Source organism: Pleurodeles waltl, chromosome 4_2, assembly GCF_031143425.1.
Source record: "Pleurodeles waltl isolate 20211129_DDA chromosome 4_2, aPleWal1.hap1.20221129, whole genome shotgun sequence".
Taxonomy (NCBI): domain Eukaryota; kingdom Metazoa; phylum Chordata; class Amphibia; order Caudata; family Salamandridae; genus Pleurodeles; species Pleurodeles waltl.
Window position 1 is genome coordinate 548,808,696 of NC_090443.1, and position 16,218 is coordinate 548,824,913.

Consider the following 16,218-nt stretch of genomic DNA (forward strand, 5'->3'; position numbering starts at 1 on the left):
CTGATACAGCAAAAGCCATGGGCGCACTCTACTCACCGCAGAGCAGAGGCACATTTCGCAAAACACCTTTTAGGGGAGGGTTTCGAGGGCAACCTACAGAAACCACAACATCACAAACAAGGCCCACTTACCAAAGCCACTATCAGCGGGGAGGTTTTCGGGGGCAATATAGAGGGGGACAAATCCAGAAAAATAGAGGAAAGTTCCAAAGCCCCAAAACTCCTCAAAATAAGCAGTGACTTACAAGTTACACATCCCCATCACATAACACCTGTGGGGGGGAGACTAAGCCAATTTTACAAACATTGGGAGGAGATAACAACAGATACTTGGGTACTAGCAATTATCCAGCATGGTTATTGCATAGAATTTCACAAATTCCCTCCAACAGTCCCACCGAAAACACACAGTATGTCAAAACAACATATAGATCTTCTATGACTAGAAGTTCAATCGTTGCTCCAAAAAGAAGCAATAGAATTAGTACCAAAACAAGAATTAAACACAGGAGTTTACTCACTGTACTTTCTAATACCCAAAAAAGACAAGAGTCTAAGACCTATACTAGATCTCAGAACATTAAATACATACATCAAATCAGACCACTTTCACATGGTTACATTACAAGACGTAATCCCACTGCTCAAACAACAAGACTACATGACAACACTGGATCTAAAGGATGCATATTTCCCTATACCAATACATCCTTCACACAGAAAGTACCTAAGGTTTGTATTCCAAGGAATACATTACCAATTCAAAGTGTTGCCATTCGGAATAACAACTGCGCCAAGAGTTTTTACAAAATGTCTGGCAGTAGTAGCTGCACATATCAGAAGGCAATAAATACATGTGTTCCCATACCTAGACGATTGGTTAATCAAAACCAACACGCAAATACAGTGTTCACAACACACAAAATATGTCATAGAAACCCTACACAAACTAGGTTTCTCAATCAACTACCCAAAGTCACACCTTCTGCCGTGTCAAACACAGCAATACCTAGGGGCAACAATCAACACAGTAAAAGGAATTGCCACTCCAAGTCCACAAAGAGTCCAAACATTTCACAATGTAATACAAGCCATGTATCCAAAACAAAAAATACAGGTCAAAATGGTAATGAAACTGCTAGGCATGATGTCTTCATGCATAGCCATTGTCCCAAATGCAAGGCTGCACATGCGGCCCTTACAACAGTGCCTAGCATCACAATGGTCACAAGCACAGGGTCAACTTCTAGATCTGGTGTTGATAGACCGCCAAACATACATCTCGCTTCAATGGTGGAACAGTATAAATTTAAACCAAGGGCGGCCTTTTCAAGACCCAGTGCCACAATACGTAATAACGACAGATGCATCCATGACAGGGTGGGGAGCACACCTCAATCAGCACAGCATCCAAGGACAATGGAACATACAGCAAAGACAGTTTCATATAAATCATTTAGAACTGTTAGCGGTATTTCTAGCGCTGAAAGCATTTCAACCCATAATAACCCACAAATACATTCTTGTCAAAACAGACAACATGACAACAATGTATTACTTAAACAAACAGGGAGGAACACACTTGACACAGTTGTGTCTCCTGACACAAAAAATATGGCATTGGGCGATTCACAACAACATTCGCCTAATAGCACAATTTATTCCAGGGATTCAGAATCAGTTAGCAGACAATCTCTCTTGGGATCACCAACAGATCCACGAATGGGAAATTCACCCCCAAATACTGAACACTTACTTCCAAATTTGGGGAACACCACAAATAGATTTATTTGCAACAAAGGAAAACTCAAAATGCCAAAACTTCGCATCCAGGTACCCACAAAACCAGTCTCAGGGCAATACGCTATGGATAAATGGTCAGGGATATTTGCGTACGCTTTTCCCCCTCTCCCACTCCTTCCATATCTAGTAAACAAGTTGAGTCAAAACAAACTCAAACTCATACTAATAGCACCAACATGGGCAAGACAACCTTGGTACACATCACTACTAGACCTTTCAGTAGTACCTCATGTCAAACTACCAAACAGACCAGATATGTTAACACAACACAAACAACAGATCAGACATCCAAATCCAGCATCGCTGAATCTAGCAATTTGGCTCCTGAAATCCTAGAATTCGGGCACTTAGACCTCACACAGGAATGTATGGAGGTCATAAGACAAGCTAGGAAGCCTACCACTAGACACTGCTATGCAAATAAGTGGAAAAGATTTGTTTATTACTGCCATAATAATCAAATTCAACCCTTACACGCATCTGCAAAAGATATAGTAGGATACTTACTACATTTGCAAAAGTCAAAACTAGCTTTCTCTTCCATAAAAATACATCTTACTGCAATTTCAGCTTACCTGCAAATTACGCACTCAACTTCATTATTTAGGATACCAGTCATAAAAGAATTTATGGAAGGCCTAAAAAGAATTATACCACCAAAAACACCACCAGGTTCCTTCATGGAACCTCAACATTGTCTTGACACGACTCATGGGTCCACCTTTTGAGCCCATGCACTCTTGTGAAATGCAATACTTAACGTGGAAAGTTGCATTTTTAATTGCCATCACATCTCTAAGAAGAGTGAGTGAAATTCAAGCATTTACCATTCAAGAACCATTTATTCAAATACACAAAAATAAAGTAGTTCTACGAACAAATCCTAAATTTTTACCAAAAGTAATCTCACCGTTCCACTTGAATCAAACGGTAGAATTACCAGTGTTCTTCCCACAGCCAGATTCTGTAGCTGAAAGAGCACTACATACATTAGACATCAAAAGAGCACTAATGTATTACATTGACAGAACAAAACTAATTCGAAAGACAAAACAACTATTTATTGCCTTTCAAAAACCTCATACAGGAAATCCAATTTCAAAACAAGGCATTGCTAGATGGATAGTTAAGTGCATTCAAACCTGCTATCTTAAAGCTAAAAGAGAGCTGCCTATTACACCAAGGGCACACTCAACCAGAAAGAAAGGTGCTACCATGGCCTTTCTAGGAAATATTCCAATGAACGAAATATGTAAAGCAGCAACATGGTCTACGCCTCATACATTTACCAAGCACTACTGTGTAGATGTGTTAACTGCACAACAGGCAACAGTAGGTCAAGCTGTACTAAGAACATTATTTCAAACTACTTCAACTCCTACAGGCTGAACCACTGCTTTTGGGGAGATAACTGCTTACTAGTCTACGCACAGCATGTGTATCTGCAGCTACACATGCCATCGAACGGAAAATGTTACTTACCCAGTGTACATCTGTTCGTGGCATTAGTCGCTGCAGATTCACATGCGCCCACCCGCCTCCCCGGGAGCCTGTAGCCGTTTAAAAGTAGATCTTGAACATTTGTACATTTGTAAATATATTACTTTAAAATACATGATATACATACGTATCCACTCCATTGCATGCGCACTATTACTAGCATACACAACTCCTACCTCACCCTCTGCGGGGAAAACAATCTAAGATGGAGTCGACGCCCATGCGCAATGGAGTCGAAATGGGAGGAGTCCCTCGGTCTCGTGACTCGAAAAGACTTCTTCGAAGAAAAACAACTTGTAACACTCCGAGCCCAACACCAGATGGCGGGATGTGCACAGCATGTGAATCTGCAGCGACTAATGCCACGAACAGATGTACACTGGGTAAGTGACATTTTCCTTATAGTTCACTTCAGCTTTGTAATGACCTATTCCTGAACTTGTGTATCCTGATGACTGACTGTTAAATCTGTGCTGTTCAGGAATGCACCTCTTAGATCTATGTATGGAGCGATAATTTTGGTAAAAAAATCTTTGAAACCAAAATAATAGCTCCGGTCTGTCACATGTGAACAAGTTAAATCTTCCCCTTTCTCACTTATTTTCTCTCTTTGTGTTGCTCTTCTCTTTCCCTCTTTTTCTTCTCATCTTTCTTTCTGCCTCTGCTAGTTTGCGTGGTTTACTGCTTTGTACTTTATAAACCGTCTCTAAGACCAGGACTAAAACAGCAGCTGTGTGACACAAACTCCAATGTAGAGAATTAGTTTGTCTCAAGCCTTACCTTAGCCAGCCCGGAGTCTCTTTGCAAATGTCAAAGGGTGAGATGTGTAAAAAGGCATGGGCTTTCGCGTAACCAGGGGGCTGCGTAAGTCTGGTTAAGTAGAGTACAATTTGTACATGTGTGTTTCACCATTTCACTCACCGTGGCCTGTGCATGTTAATCATCTCTGTGTTCAACAGTCTTTCATGATGCAGCAGTGGAGTGTGTGTCAGCACAGGCATACTTGCAGCACTGATGTGCGAGCAGACTCAGGATACAGTGTGGTTTGTGAGTTCTTGTTTGCTACGGCTGGGGGGAGACCGGCATGGTTGTGAGAGTTGTACCTGTTGGCTGCAACTTCACTACCGAATAGCGTTGATAGGAGGTTATAGCGGCAGCTCAGTGATTAGGTGCCTTTGACATGGACTGAAGTTTTCTACATAGTTCTGATTAATACATCTACCTGGGGCTTCCTCACCTTCTGCATGTCCCCAATGCCCCGGCTTGGACGTAAACGTTTTCAGTACCTTTCCCATGTAGATAGGGGGTCTCTACTAAGGAATTTTTGGATTTTCGGTGTTTTCTCATCAAAATTGCATTTTGTTTGTGACATTGTCACCACTTCGGAAATCTGGTTTTAAGCCCTGTGAAGACTGCGAAGGACAGCTATCTTAGTGATCTACATGACATTTGGCTTTGGTGTTTGTTTGAATGGTGACGGCGGTGCCTTCTCTGAAGGTCCTGAAAGAAAGCGAGGCAAAACTGTTTATGGCCAAAGCGAGTAATGTAGGAAGAGGTCATTGTAAATCTCATCGGACGTCTAAGTCTCCACCACATTTGTCGAAGTCGTCAAGAGAGAAGCATAAGAAGAAGAAGCGCAATGGGTCTCAACTCCGCTCTTCGAAGGACAAGTCTCCGAGGCCGCTGTCTCTGCACCTGAATTCTGAGGATGATTGACGGGACATCACACAGACTTCCTCTCGGACTGCACAACCATCACCATCTTCGGTTCTGGTGCTGCTTCCAACTCCACCTTTGGCTCTGGATGACAAGACTCCAACTGTGGATCCAGATCCTCTGCCTCACCAGGAGCAAGGGTACCCAGCCTTCCATGCTCTGGATATGGATCTCAGTCACTTGTTGCGCACCATGTTCAACATTTGTAATGGGGTGATGACTCCATCTAGTGTGCCTGTGGGCCCCATCGGCCCTCCTGCTTATTCTCTGGGAGCTTTTCAACACCTTACCAGCTAGCACGCTTTATGCCTTTTGTGCCATTGGCCCAGATAACTGTGGCGGACTCCAGCGCCGATGGATATGCCTAGAAAAAGGACACCTTCTACTTTGGTCCTTCTTCCTGTTTGCATGTCGCTAACACTGCCAGTGACACCTCTGGCACTGGCTACCTCTGTACTGCAGTCGCAAGCTTGGACTCCGGTGCCTCTTCGACTTCCCCTGCACCTGTGCCAATGGCACTGAGGTTGTTGACGCCCAGCACAAATCAAGAGGAGAGGCACAAAGGAAGGTAATTATTTCTTTGTGGGATAGGGCAGGGGAAGAGAGAGGGAGTGAGAACGAAAGAACTCTCCCAAGGAGCGGAAGACAGGGAAATTGTGGAGCAACCGTTAGTGACCTGGACTTTGAAGGGTTAAGGAAGGCAAGTGGTTTGGATATATCTCTAGAATGGGAATGGTCTCCAGAAGCTATTCCACCTCCGTTTTTCTTATTGACATAACGGCTGTAAGGCGAGTTAGTGAGCTTCAAGCCTTTCAACATTTTTTTTTTCCTGACAAGTTGGTATTGAGAACCAGGGCTGCTTTCCTGACAAAAGTGGTTACTCTCTTTCATTTGGGCAATCCACCACCCTTTCCGCATTCTATCCTCCTCCCCACCCAACTAAAGAGGAGGAAAGATTTCATTGTTTGGACCCCAAAAGAGCTACCAGTTACTGTGTGGATAGAACATGCATATTCAGACTGGATGACCAACTCTTTGTGGGGTACATTAAAAAAATGAAGGGAAAAGCAGTTCATAAGAGAAGTCCGAGTTGGATTATCCTCGGTATCAAGATCTGCTACACCATGGCACACATCGAGCCTCATAAAGGTTTTCATGCTCATTCTGCTAGAGCTAAATCTTCTACCTCTGCTTTAGCTAGAGAGGTTCCAGTTGCAGACATTTGTAAAGCAGCAACTTGTGCCTCCTTCCACACTTCTGCGAAGCATTGGTATTTGGATTCTGAAGAGAGGAGACATGGTCACTTTGCGTAGTCTATTTCACAGACTTTTTGGTACAGACAGTCATGCACCCCCCTTCTGTTTAGATATACTATTCAAAAGGTGAGGAATCAACAGGTAGCTGTAACTATCAGAAGAACAAGTTTCTTGGATTCAGTAACTTTTTCTGGTGGATCCGTTACCTACACGTGGATTCCTCACTGACCAACTTCCTCCCCTTTGCATGACTATATACGGAAAAGGCGCCTGCTTGTGTGCATTTAGTATGTATATTACTATGATTAAACTTTCGTTTTAAAATAGAAAACTGCTCATACAATTTTGAAAATAGTTCCATGCGCTCGCTTCGACTGCATGTAAAAAATGGTCTGAAACAGACATCTGCACGCTAACTGGGGCTGTTTATGGCTCCAGTGACATCACGTGGTGCCGTGTGCAGAGATGTGTAGATGCTGGTGCCCCCTGTTGACATGGGGGAGCTATCAAAAAGGTTTGCGTCAAAGCTGGAGCATTGGGAGGGGGGTATTCAAAAGGTGAGGAGTCCAGAGGAAATACTGTATTCACCACAAAAAGCATTACAGAAGGTATGTAACTTGTTTTTCAGTGTCATTCTGGTCATTATGATCTCAACCTTAAGTCGCATGAGACTGACTGTTCCAAAGCAGCATTTCTAGCACAGATTTAAGTTAGATTTGTATGGCACTTGAACATTTCACGGAAGAAGTGGCAAAAATAGTATGTTTCTGTGTACCATGGTGTGAAGGCACTGACTGAAGAGCAGAGCCTTCTTACGCAATCTATTAAATCATTCTACTAGTATGCTGCCTGCTACTGAGGCTATTTCAGAAGGTGGGAGTTTCTACATATTTTTTCCAAAGCAAGTGAGCACTCTGAGGAGTTGGACGCTCCATAGTCCCTTTAAACAAATGAATGAATAAATAACCTTTTGGACACTCTCTGAGGGCCATTTGTACAGAAGCAGTTTTGCTGTTGGAAATGGCCCGATTTGCAGTATCAGGCCGTTTCAGACAGCAAAAATGCTTTTCCATATGTACAAAGCACAAATTGTGATTTGAAACACATTACCGCAGCTCAGTTTGTTTAGTGATTCTGTATTTGGAAGTGGCGTGCTTAGGGCATCCCTTCCAGTGCTTTGTATGAAGTATTTGAGACTGAATTAGGGTGGGCTTTTTTTTTTTTTTAACCAACACCTCAAAGGTGGACGTATCATTCGCAAATGGGATCCCTTGCCATTCCAGAGATTAATAAATTGATTACTATTAAATTGGACAGAAGTACATTTTGTGATGTACATAGATTGGAAACCTCAAGAATGTGTTATTAAACTCTGTATGAAAACTAAGTCATCATAATTTCCTTTACTGCTATTTATTTTGTACCTTCCATTATTAATGATAACACTGCTGCAACTTCCTGGAAAAGCTGCTAGTCTGGTGCCTTCAGACTCCTTCCCACTGACAGGTTATGAGAATGTGGGGATTCCCTTTTTAGAGAAGGGATCATATCCCCTGGAACATTAATGAACCTGAAATTGGCAGTCATTTGGTAGCAGGAGTCAAAAAGCTGTCCAAAGAAATAAGTTACTGCGGACCATTCGCATGTGAATGGAAGGCTGGCTCTGAGCAACACTGAATGAAAGGATTCCTGCTAGTATTCAAGCAGATTAAATGCAAATTCAGAGTTCCCACTGATGCAAGGGTTGCATGCACAGTCCACTTCTAACATACAGATGATGTTTACCACAAAACCCTCTGTATTTAGAGCTGTCAAAGTGTACATTAGGCACACAGCATCTCATTAAAATGCACCAATTCATGTGGCATGTACGGCTCATGACAAGGGGACCTACTGGAAGAGAAAGTCAAGTATCTTCATTATGGCTCAGACTAGTAGCAGGGTGATTAGCAGAGCATGCACGCAACTGTGACAGCCAAATGAGGAGCTATTGCAATGTTAGGATATTGAGCTTTTTCAGTTCTAGGCATTCCCCTGCTTGAGTTACATGTGCAAGCCAGTTAATCAAAATGCTGAACGCGCATGATTCATATCATGCACATTTGGTTTATATTATTATGTTCTGCAGTGTGATAATCAATCCTCCATGACAAAATTTGCATTGTTTTGTCTAAATGCTGGCTGCTTCATTTTTACACTAGGTTGTTCTTGATTTCTAGGAGTTTCAAGAAAAAAATAGAACTAAGTGCCTCCCTTGTTCAAAACAACTCCACCTAGTAGAGACAAAAGAATTCAAAGAGCATCAGGCCACTTTCTGTTGCTTCTAGTAAGAGTTTTTAACTACAAGATAGTTATACAAGTCAAGCAGGGAAGGTGAAAGCCAGAGTGGAATCCTCATGCCAGGTGACAGACTGTACAGAATCATACAGGGAGTGCAGAATTATTAGGCAAGTTGTATTTTTGAGGATTAATTTTATTATTGAACAACAACCATGTTCTCAATGAACCCAAAAAACTCATTAATATCAAAGCTGAATATTTTTGGAAGTAGTTTTTAGTTTGTTTTTAGTTTTAGCTATGTTAGGGGGATATCTGTGTGTGCAGGTGACTATTACTGTGCATAATTATTAGGCAACTTAACAAAAAAAAAATATATACCCATTTCAATTATTTATTATTACCAGTGAAACCAATATAACATCTCAACATTCACAAATATACATTTCTGACATTCAAAAACAAAACAAAAACAAATCAGTGACCAATATAGCCACCTTTCTTTGCAAGGACACTCAAAAGCCTGCCATCCATGGATTCCGTCAGTGTTTTGATCTGTTCACCATCAACATTGCGTGCAGCAGCAACCACAGCCTCCCAGACACTGTTCAGAGAGGTGTACTGTTTTCCCTCCTTGTAAATCTCACATTTGATGATGGACCACAGGTTCTCAATGGGGTTCAGATCAGGTGAACAAGGAGGCCATGTCATTAGATTTCCTTCTTTTATACCCTTTCTTGCCAGCCACGCTGTGGAGTACTTGGACGCGTGTGATGGAGCATTGTCCTGCATGAAAATCATGTTTTTCTTGAAGGATGCAGACTTCTTCCTGTACCACTGCTTGAAGAAGGTGTCTACCAGGAACTGGCAGTAGGACTGGGAGTTGAGCTTGACTCCATCCTCAACCCGAAAAGGCCCCACAAGCTCATCTTTGATGATACCAGCCCAAACCAGTACTCCACCTCCACCTTGCTGGCGTCTGAGTCGGACTGGAGCTCTCTGCCCTTTACCAATCCAGCCACGGGCCCATCCATCTGGCCCATCAAGACTCACTCTCATTTCATCAGTCCATAAAACCTTAGAAAATCAGTCTTGAGATATTTCTTGGCCCAGTCTTGACGTTTCAGCTTGTGTGTCTTGTTCAGTGGTGGTCGTCTTTCTTACCTTGGCCATGTCTCTGAGTATTGCACACCTTGTGCTTTTGGGTACTCCAGTGATGTTGCAGCTCTGAAATATGGCCAAACTGGTGGCAAGTGGCATCGTGGCAGCTGCACGCTTGACTTTTCTCAGTTCATGGGCAGTTATTTTGCGCCTTGGTTTTTCCACACGCTTCTTGCGACCCTGTTGACTATTTTGAATGAAACGCTTGATTGTTCGATGATCACGCTTCAGAAGCTTTGCAATTTTAAGAGTGCTGCATCCCTCTGCAAGATATCTCACTATTTTTGACTTTTCTGAGCCTGTCAAGTCCTTCTTTTGACCCATTTTGCCAAAGGAAAGGAAGTTGCCTAATAATTATGCACACCTGATATAGGGTGTTGATGTCATTAGACCACACCCCTTCTCATTACAGAGATGCACATCACCTAATATGCTTAATTGGTAGTAGGCTTTCGAGCCTATACAGCTTGGAGTAAGACAACATGCATAAAGAGGATGATGTGGTCAAAATACTCATTTGCCTAATAATTCTGCACTCCCTGTATTTCCGGTTACTGTTGAAGGCTACTGAAACGAGTGCACGTAGCTCATTTTCTTATCGGTGCAGCTGGCCTCAGGAGACTAGAATAGCAGACCTTGCTATTCTATTTAGTATAGAACGTCGTTGTTCAAACAGGTATCTAACTATGAACCATCACTGAAACTCATGATAGGTCTTACTTTCTGCATTACTAAAATTAGGTCGGCGTTGAGAAGCAGCAGAATAAGGGTAGGATTGCTGTAGACTAATGGAAACAATCTTGTCAGCGGGGTGTATATTAGTCACATTTGGTAACTATTGCTGCTGCCATTTTATGGTTACAATTCATATCGTGCAGTAGACTGTGATTTTTTTTTTTTTTTTTTTTTTTTGTTTACATTATTTTTTTTATTCTAAAATAGATACTTTAAAAGTATCATTTGTTTTCCAGTATTCTTGAGTGTGTTATTCCGTAATGAAAATAGTTTTGGAATTCTGCTGTTGTCCCTGTAACATCTCATGATTGATTATTACCTAGAACACATCTCACTCAAATATTGCTTAGTGAGTTATGGCATTGTTGCAGTGCAACTGGTTTTCTCATTCAGGTTGCCGCATTTAGGAATTCCTTAGTGCCAGGGTTCCTAGAAAAGGTAATCTATTTTCTATCTTACATTTGTTGTATGATATATTTATGTGTATGATATATCTTTGACAATAACCTTGGAAGATATGCACTATACCCCCAAACAGGGACAAATACTAAATGTAGAAATCTTCTGGAAAGCGTTTTATAAATGAATACAAAAAATGAGAACAGCCATTGTATATGTTTCATATTCCTGTTTGACGTGGATCTGCAATGCTTCTTGTGTCACCATTATAGATAGTTGACATTTCCCTCTCAACTGAAAAGTCCTGTGTTTTTTTTTATTTTTTTATTTTTTGCAATAGGAAATGAAAGACCAGATGTCCAGCTCTTCGGTGAAGGCATTAACTGAAAAGAAAGAGCGACAGGTGAGTTAAACATTAGCTGATAGAATGAGATAACATGAAGATTACATAATAGTGTTTAGACCATTACAAGACAGATCTGTAAAGTCTGAAGGTGTTCGCCCTCAGAGGGCAAGCCCATTGAGTCAAAGCAAGAAGTGACTGAATTTAGCTATTAGATGTGAAAGGCTGCATTTGGATTCTTAAGTACGTATGGCCAATACAGGACTGTGCCCACCGCCCTTGCATTATTCCTTTGTTTGTAGTTGTTTGTTGACTTTTGTGTAGTCACAAAGAATCGACTAGTTTACATTACAAAAAATGCTCCAATTTGTAAAATTTTATAATGCAGATTTTAAATGTGGGTTTTCCACTATGCTGAAAATGTGCTTGAGTAAGTCATGCACGTTGTGCACAATTCAGTTTACCTCCATAAGGACTTTTTTTTCTCTGTTGAAAAACCTCACCCTCTTACGCCCCTTTAAATGAGAAAGGCAGAGAGGGTGTGCCTTTTCTTTTCCCACCATTGGAAAAGTGAGAAAAGGAAGGCTGCCTCCCTTTTTCATAGGAGTAAATGTGCAGGACACTGCTTGAACAAGGGATGTTAACACCCACAAACATCCAAAGAATGGCCCACCCAAAAGAGCCACCTCTCCCTCCTGCTTCACTAGAAAATCAGCATGCAGAATTTAGAATTGCACAATGCTGAAGTTTGTGAATCTGCCTTACAATTGTAAATTTACACTGGACTTTAGCTAGTATTGTCTTTTTTTAAAAAAATTTTTTAATTTTTTTTTTAATATACTTTAGTTTTCAAATGTACTGAACATAACTATTTTTCATGTTCATCTCGGTGAAGAATTATTGTTTTTTTTTAAATATTTTTTGGGAAAGGTTTGTCAATGGATCTCTGGCTTTGCTGTTTGTCTGATGTCCAGTTCTGGGTTTCTCTCCCAGTTTGCTTCCTTTCCGCTCATTAAGTCCAGCGTTTGGCGTCACTTCAGATGGATGGTGTGTATCCCCATGTGAGACTAGAGTTCACGTCAGGCATGCCTGCCAGGATTATTTTGTATGTTAATATGAAAAGAAAAACACATGGCAATGTAAAAAGCAAAGAAATATAGGCCCTCATTACAGCCCTGGCGATTGGTGCAAAAGTGGTGGTAATACTGCCAACAGGCTGGCGGTAATTACCGCCAAATTATGACCACGGCAGATAGATCTCAGGCAGCCACTTCACCACACTGACCACCAGGGCGGAAACAACAGCCACCACAGCGGAAGCCGCCTACAGCCAGGTGGAAGTCAATGTTCCGCCCACCATATTAAGACCCTGGAAACCGCCACTTTTTCTGGGGCGGTACCAACGACATCAAAAGCCTGGCAGAAACAGACCTCAGAAGTGAAAGGACTGACCATTGGAGACAGGGAACAACCACGCGGCCATGGAGCCCGCGCTGGCTGTCTTCCCCAAGCTCTTCTACGTGCTGCCCCACCACGAACATCAACGGCGAAGACGACGACGGTGAGTACAGACGCCTAGCACACAAGGGAGGGGGTGGAGGAAAAAGAGTGACACACACCCACAACACCCCTTCCATCCCCCCCCCCCCCTCCAAACACCATGCACACAACCAGATGCACAAGAAAACAAGTTAATTCCCCTAAATCAATTGAATAATGCAAGGACAAAATGAATGTACTAAAGTGAGTGTAATAAAATCAACACAGTATAAAAATAACTTAGAGAATCTTACAGATATTTACAATTGTACAGTTCAAGGGACACTGCCCAGTCCTCTGTTTGCGTGGGCCACATGGCCACAGGGCAAAGTCCAAGGCCCCATTTGTCACCTGCATCAACACTGAGAGAACACTGCAGGGGCATTAGTTGGTAAATAGGCAGGCACCTCAGGGGGACTGGGGATGAAGGGGGGGGGGGCCTCAGCCGGGAGATGGAACACCACCACTGGTTCTGGAGGGCACAACATGCCCTATGCTTGGACCTGGGGAGTGCAAGGCCACAGTCTCTCGATTGGGTGACTTGCCCACATGCTCTGGAGGGGGGCAACATGCCCTGTGCTTGGTCCTGGGGAGTGCAAGGCCACAGTCTTTCAAGTGGGTGACTTGGCCACATGCCCTGGAAGGGGGGGGTCTCATGCTCTGGAGGGGGGGGTCACATGCCCTCTGCTTTGTCCTGGGGAGTGCAAGGCCACAGTCTCAAGTGGGTGACTTGCCCACATGCTCTGGAGGGGGCATCGTGCACTGTGCTCTTGATCCTGGGGAGGCTGGGGTTGGTGTGTGTTTTACCCACTGGTTCTGGAGGGGGCATCGCGCCCTGTGCTCTTGATCCTAGGGAGGCTGGGGTTCATGGCTGTCTTACCCATTGGTTCTGAAGGGGGCATCGTTCCCCGTGCTCTTGATCCTGGGGAGGCTGGGGTTGGTTGGTGTCATACCCACAGGTTCTGGAGGGGGCATTGAGCCCTGTGCTCTTGATCCTGGGGTGGCTGGGGTTGGTGGGGGTCTTACCCATTCATTCTGGAGGGGGCATCGTACCCTGTGCTCTTGATCCTGGGGAGTGCAAGGTCACAGTCTCTCAGATGGGTGTCTTACCCACAGGATTTGCAGGGGGCAGGCCGCACAGCAGCCCATGGAGGCAGGACTACATACCATCCGCTGGCGGTGACGGCTGCTCTGGTGGAAGTGGTAGTGCTTCAGCCACTGGTGGGGGGAGACTCCAGCCCATCCCCTGCAGCCTCGGGTGGTGGTGGTGGTGGTGCTGCTGCTGCTTCTGCTGCTGGTGGGGGGGAAGCTCCAGTCCATCCCCTGCAGCCTCGGATGGCTGCCCACTGGTGGTGCTGGTGGGGGGAGGCTCCAGCCCATCACCTGCAGCCGCAGGTGGCTGCACAACCATGGTTGGTGGTGGGGGCTCTGTCCGAGTTCCCACCCCAGGCCACTTGCACTTCCTGCTTCCTGGTGCTGGTTCCTTGCTCTTCCTGGCAGCAGCTGGGGACGGCTCCTTGCTCTTCCTGGCAGAAGCTGGGGACGGCTCCTTGCTCTTCCTGGCAGAAGCTGGGGCAGGCCCCTAGATTGTCCCTTAGATTGCTACAGCTGCGGATGAATAGGAGATGGATACATGACCCTGTGTACAGACCCCTGGTGGACTTTGCAACAATGGAGGACAGACACATTATCCTCACCTATAGACTTGACAGGGCCACAATCATAGAGCTGTGTGCCCAATTGGAGCTTGACCAGATATCTGCTATCCGTCACCCCACTGGGATCCCCCCTCGTGTGCAAGTTCTATCAGTTCTCCAATTCCCGGTATCTGGTTCTTTCCAAGTGACAGTGGGCTTGGCAGCAGGAATGTCACAGCCAAAGTTCTCAGTAGTGCTGACCAGAGTGTTGTCTGCCCTGATTAAACACAAGTGCAGCTACATTGTATTTCCACAGGTGAAAGATTTGGCCACAGTGAAGGCTGACTTCTATGCAATGGGACATATCCCCAACATAATTGGTGTGATTGGTGGAACATATATTGCATTTGTTCCCCCCCTGCCCCCCCTCCCCCCACCCTCCCTGTCAAAATGAACAGGTGTTAAGAAATCAGAAGAGTTTTCTTTCAATGAACATACAGATGGTGTGCTTGGCAGACCAGTACATCTCCCATGTCAATGCTAAGTATCCTGGGTCGGTGCATGATGCAGCATCCCAAATGTGATGGGCCAACTACAGAGGCACAGGGTGTGGCTAATAGGTGAGTCCTGGTTCCCACCTAGTAGATGTTGGGGGTACGGGTATGGTGTGGGCCATATGGGATAGTGTGTGGCTAAATGTTGTCCCTCAATATTTGCAGATGACTCTGGTTACTCCAACCTATCATGGCTGCTGACCCCTGTGAGGAATGCCAGGACAAGGGTAGAAGAACGTTATAATGAGGCACCTGGGTGAACCAGAAGGATCATAGAAAGAACCTTTGGCCTCCTGAAGGCCAGGTTTCGGTGCCTCCATCTGACAGGTGGATCCCTGTGCTACTCACCCAAGAAGGTCTGCCAGATAATCGTGGCATGCTGCATGTTGCACAACCTTGCCTTGAGACGCCATGTACCTTTTCTGAAGGAGGAGGAGGCTGGAGATGCCCATGTGGCAGCAGTGGACCCTGTTGACAGTGAGGATGAGGCGGCAGAGGATGAGGATGAAGACAACAGAACAGCAGTGATCAGACAATATTTCCAATGACACAGGTAAGACAGTCTTACTTCACATTTCATTGTCATTATTTTGAAATTGTTTGGCCCTGGCATGCTGTTATTTCCCACTTCTATGCCCACTTCGGCAATTCATTTTACACATGTTGGTGTGATCACTGCAGCCAACTACAGGTGTTTCATATGTGCTCATTTACTGTACAGTTGAATTGCAATGTTTGTACATGGTTAAAAGTATACATACTTTAAAAAATGTGACATACTCCATATTTTTTTCAAGGGTGAGTAAGTGCTAAGATATTGAGGGACAAGTGCAATGGGATGGGGTTATGATGGAGGATGTTCCAGTCTGTAGCACGGGTGCATTGTCCATGGGGACATAGGAAGGGAAGCAATGGAAGTTCAAGGTGGACAGGGTGACTGAGTGGGACACAAGGGTGACAATCGGGAGAGTCTTATTTCCTAGCGGGGGTCTTGGCAATAGTCTCTGGCTTCTGCCTGGATCGCAGGGAACGTTTGCGGGGTGGTTCTTCTGCAGGGGTGCTGGTGGCCTGTTGGTCCTGTGGTAGGGCCTCCTGTCCACTAGCAGCAGCAGAGGTGGAAGGCAGTTCAGATGTCTGGCTAGTGACAGGGGCCCGTTGTTGTGAGACTGCCTCCCTCATAATATTGGCAATGTCTGCCAGTACCCCTGCTATGGAGACCAGGGTGTTGTTGATGGCCTGCAAGTCCTCCCTGATCCCCTGGTACTGTCCCTCCTGCAGCCGCCTGTTCTCCTGCACATT

At 44.4% G+C, this 16,218-nt stretch overlaps 1 protein-coding gene across 2 annotated transcripts in view; it reads left to right on the plus strand.

Moving 5' to 3' along the window:
• Positions 1-16,218, plus strand: part of STX6 (syntaxin 6) — a 95,397-nt gene that overhangs the window by 17,346 nt on the left and 61,833 nt on the right. For both annotated transcript variants that reach the window (XM_069232073.1, XM_069232074.1), the window contains exon 4: positions 11,187-11,249. In XM_069232073.1, coding sequence (XP_069088174.1) covers positions 11,187-11,249 — 63 coding nt within the window. The remainder of the gene's footprint in view (positions 1-11,186; positions 11,250-16,218) is intronic.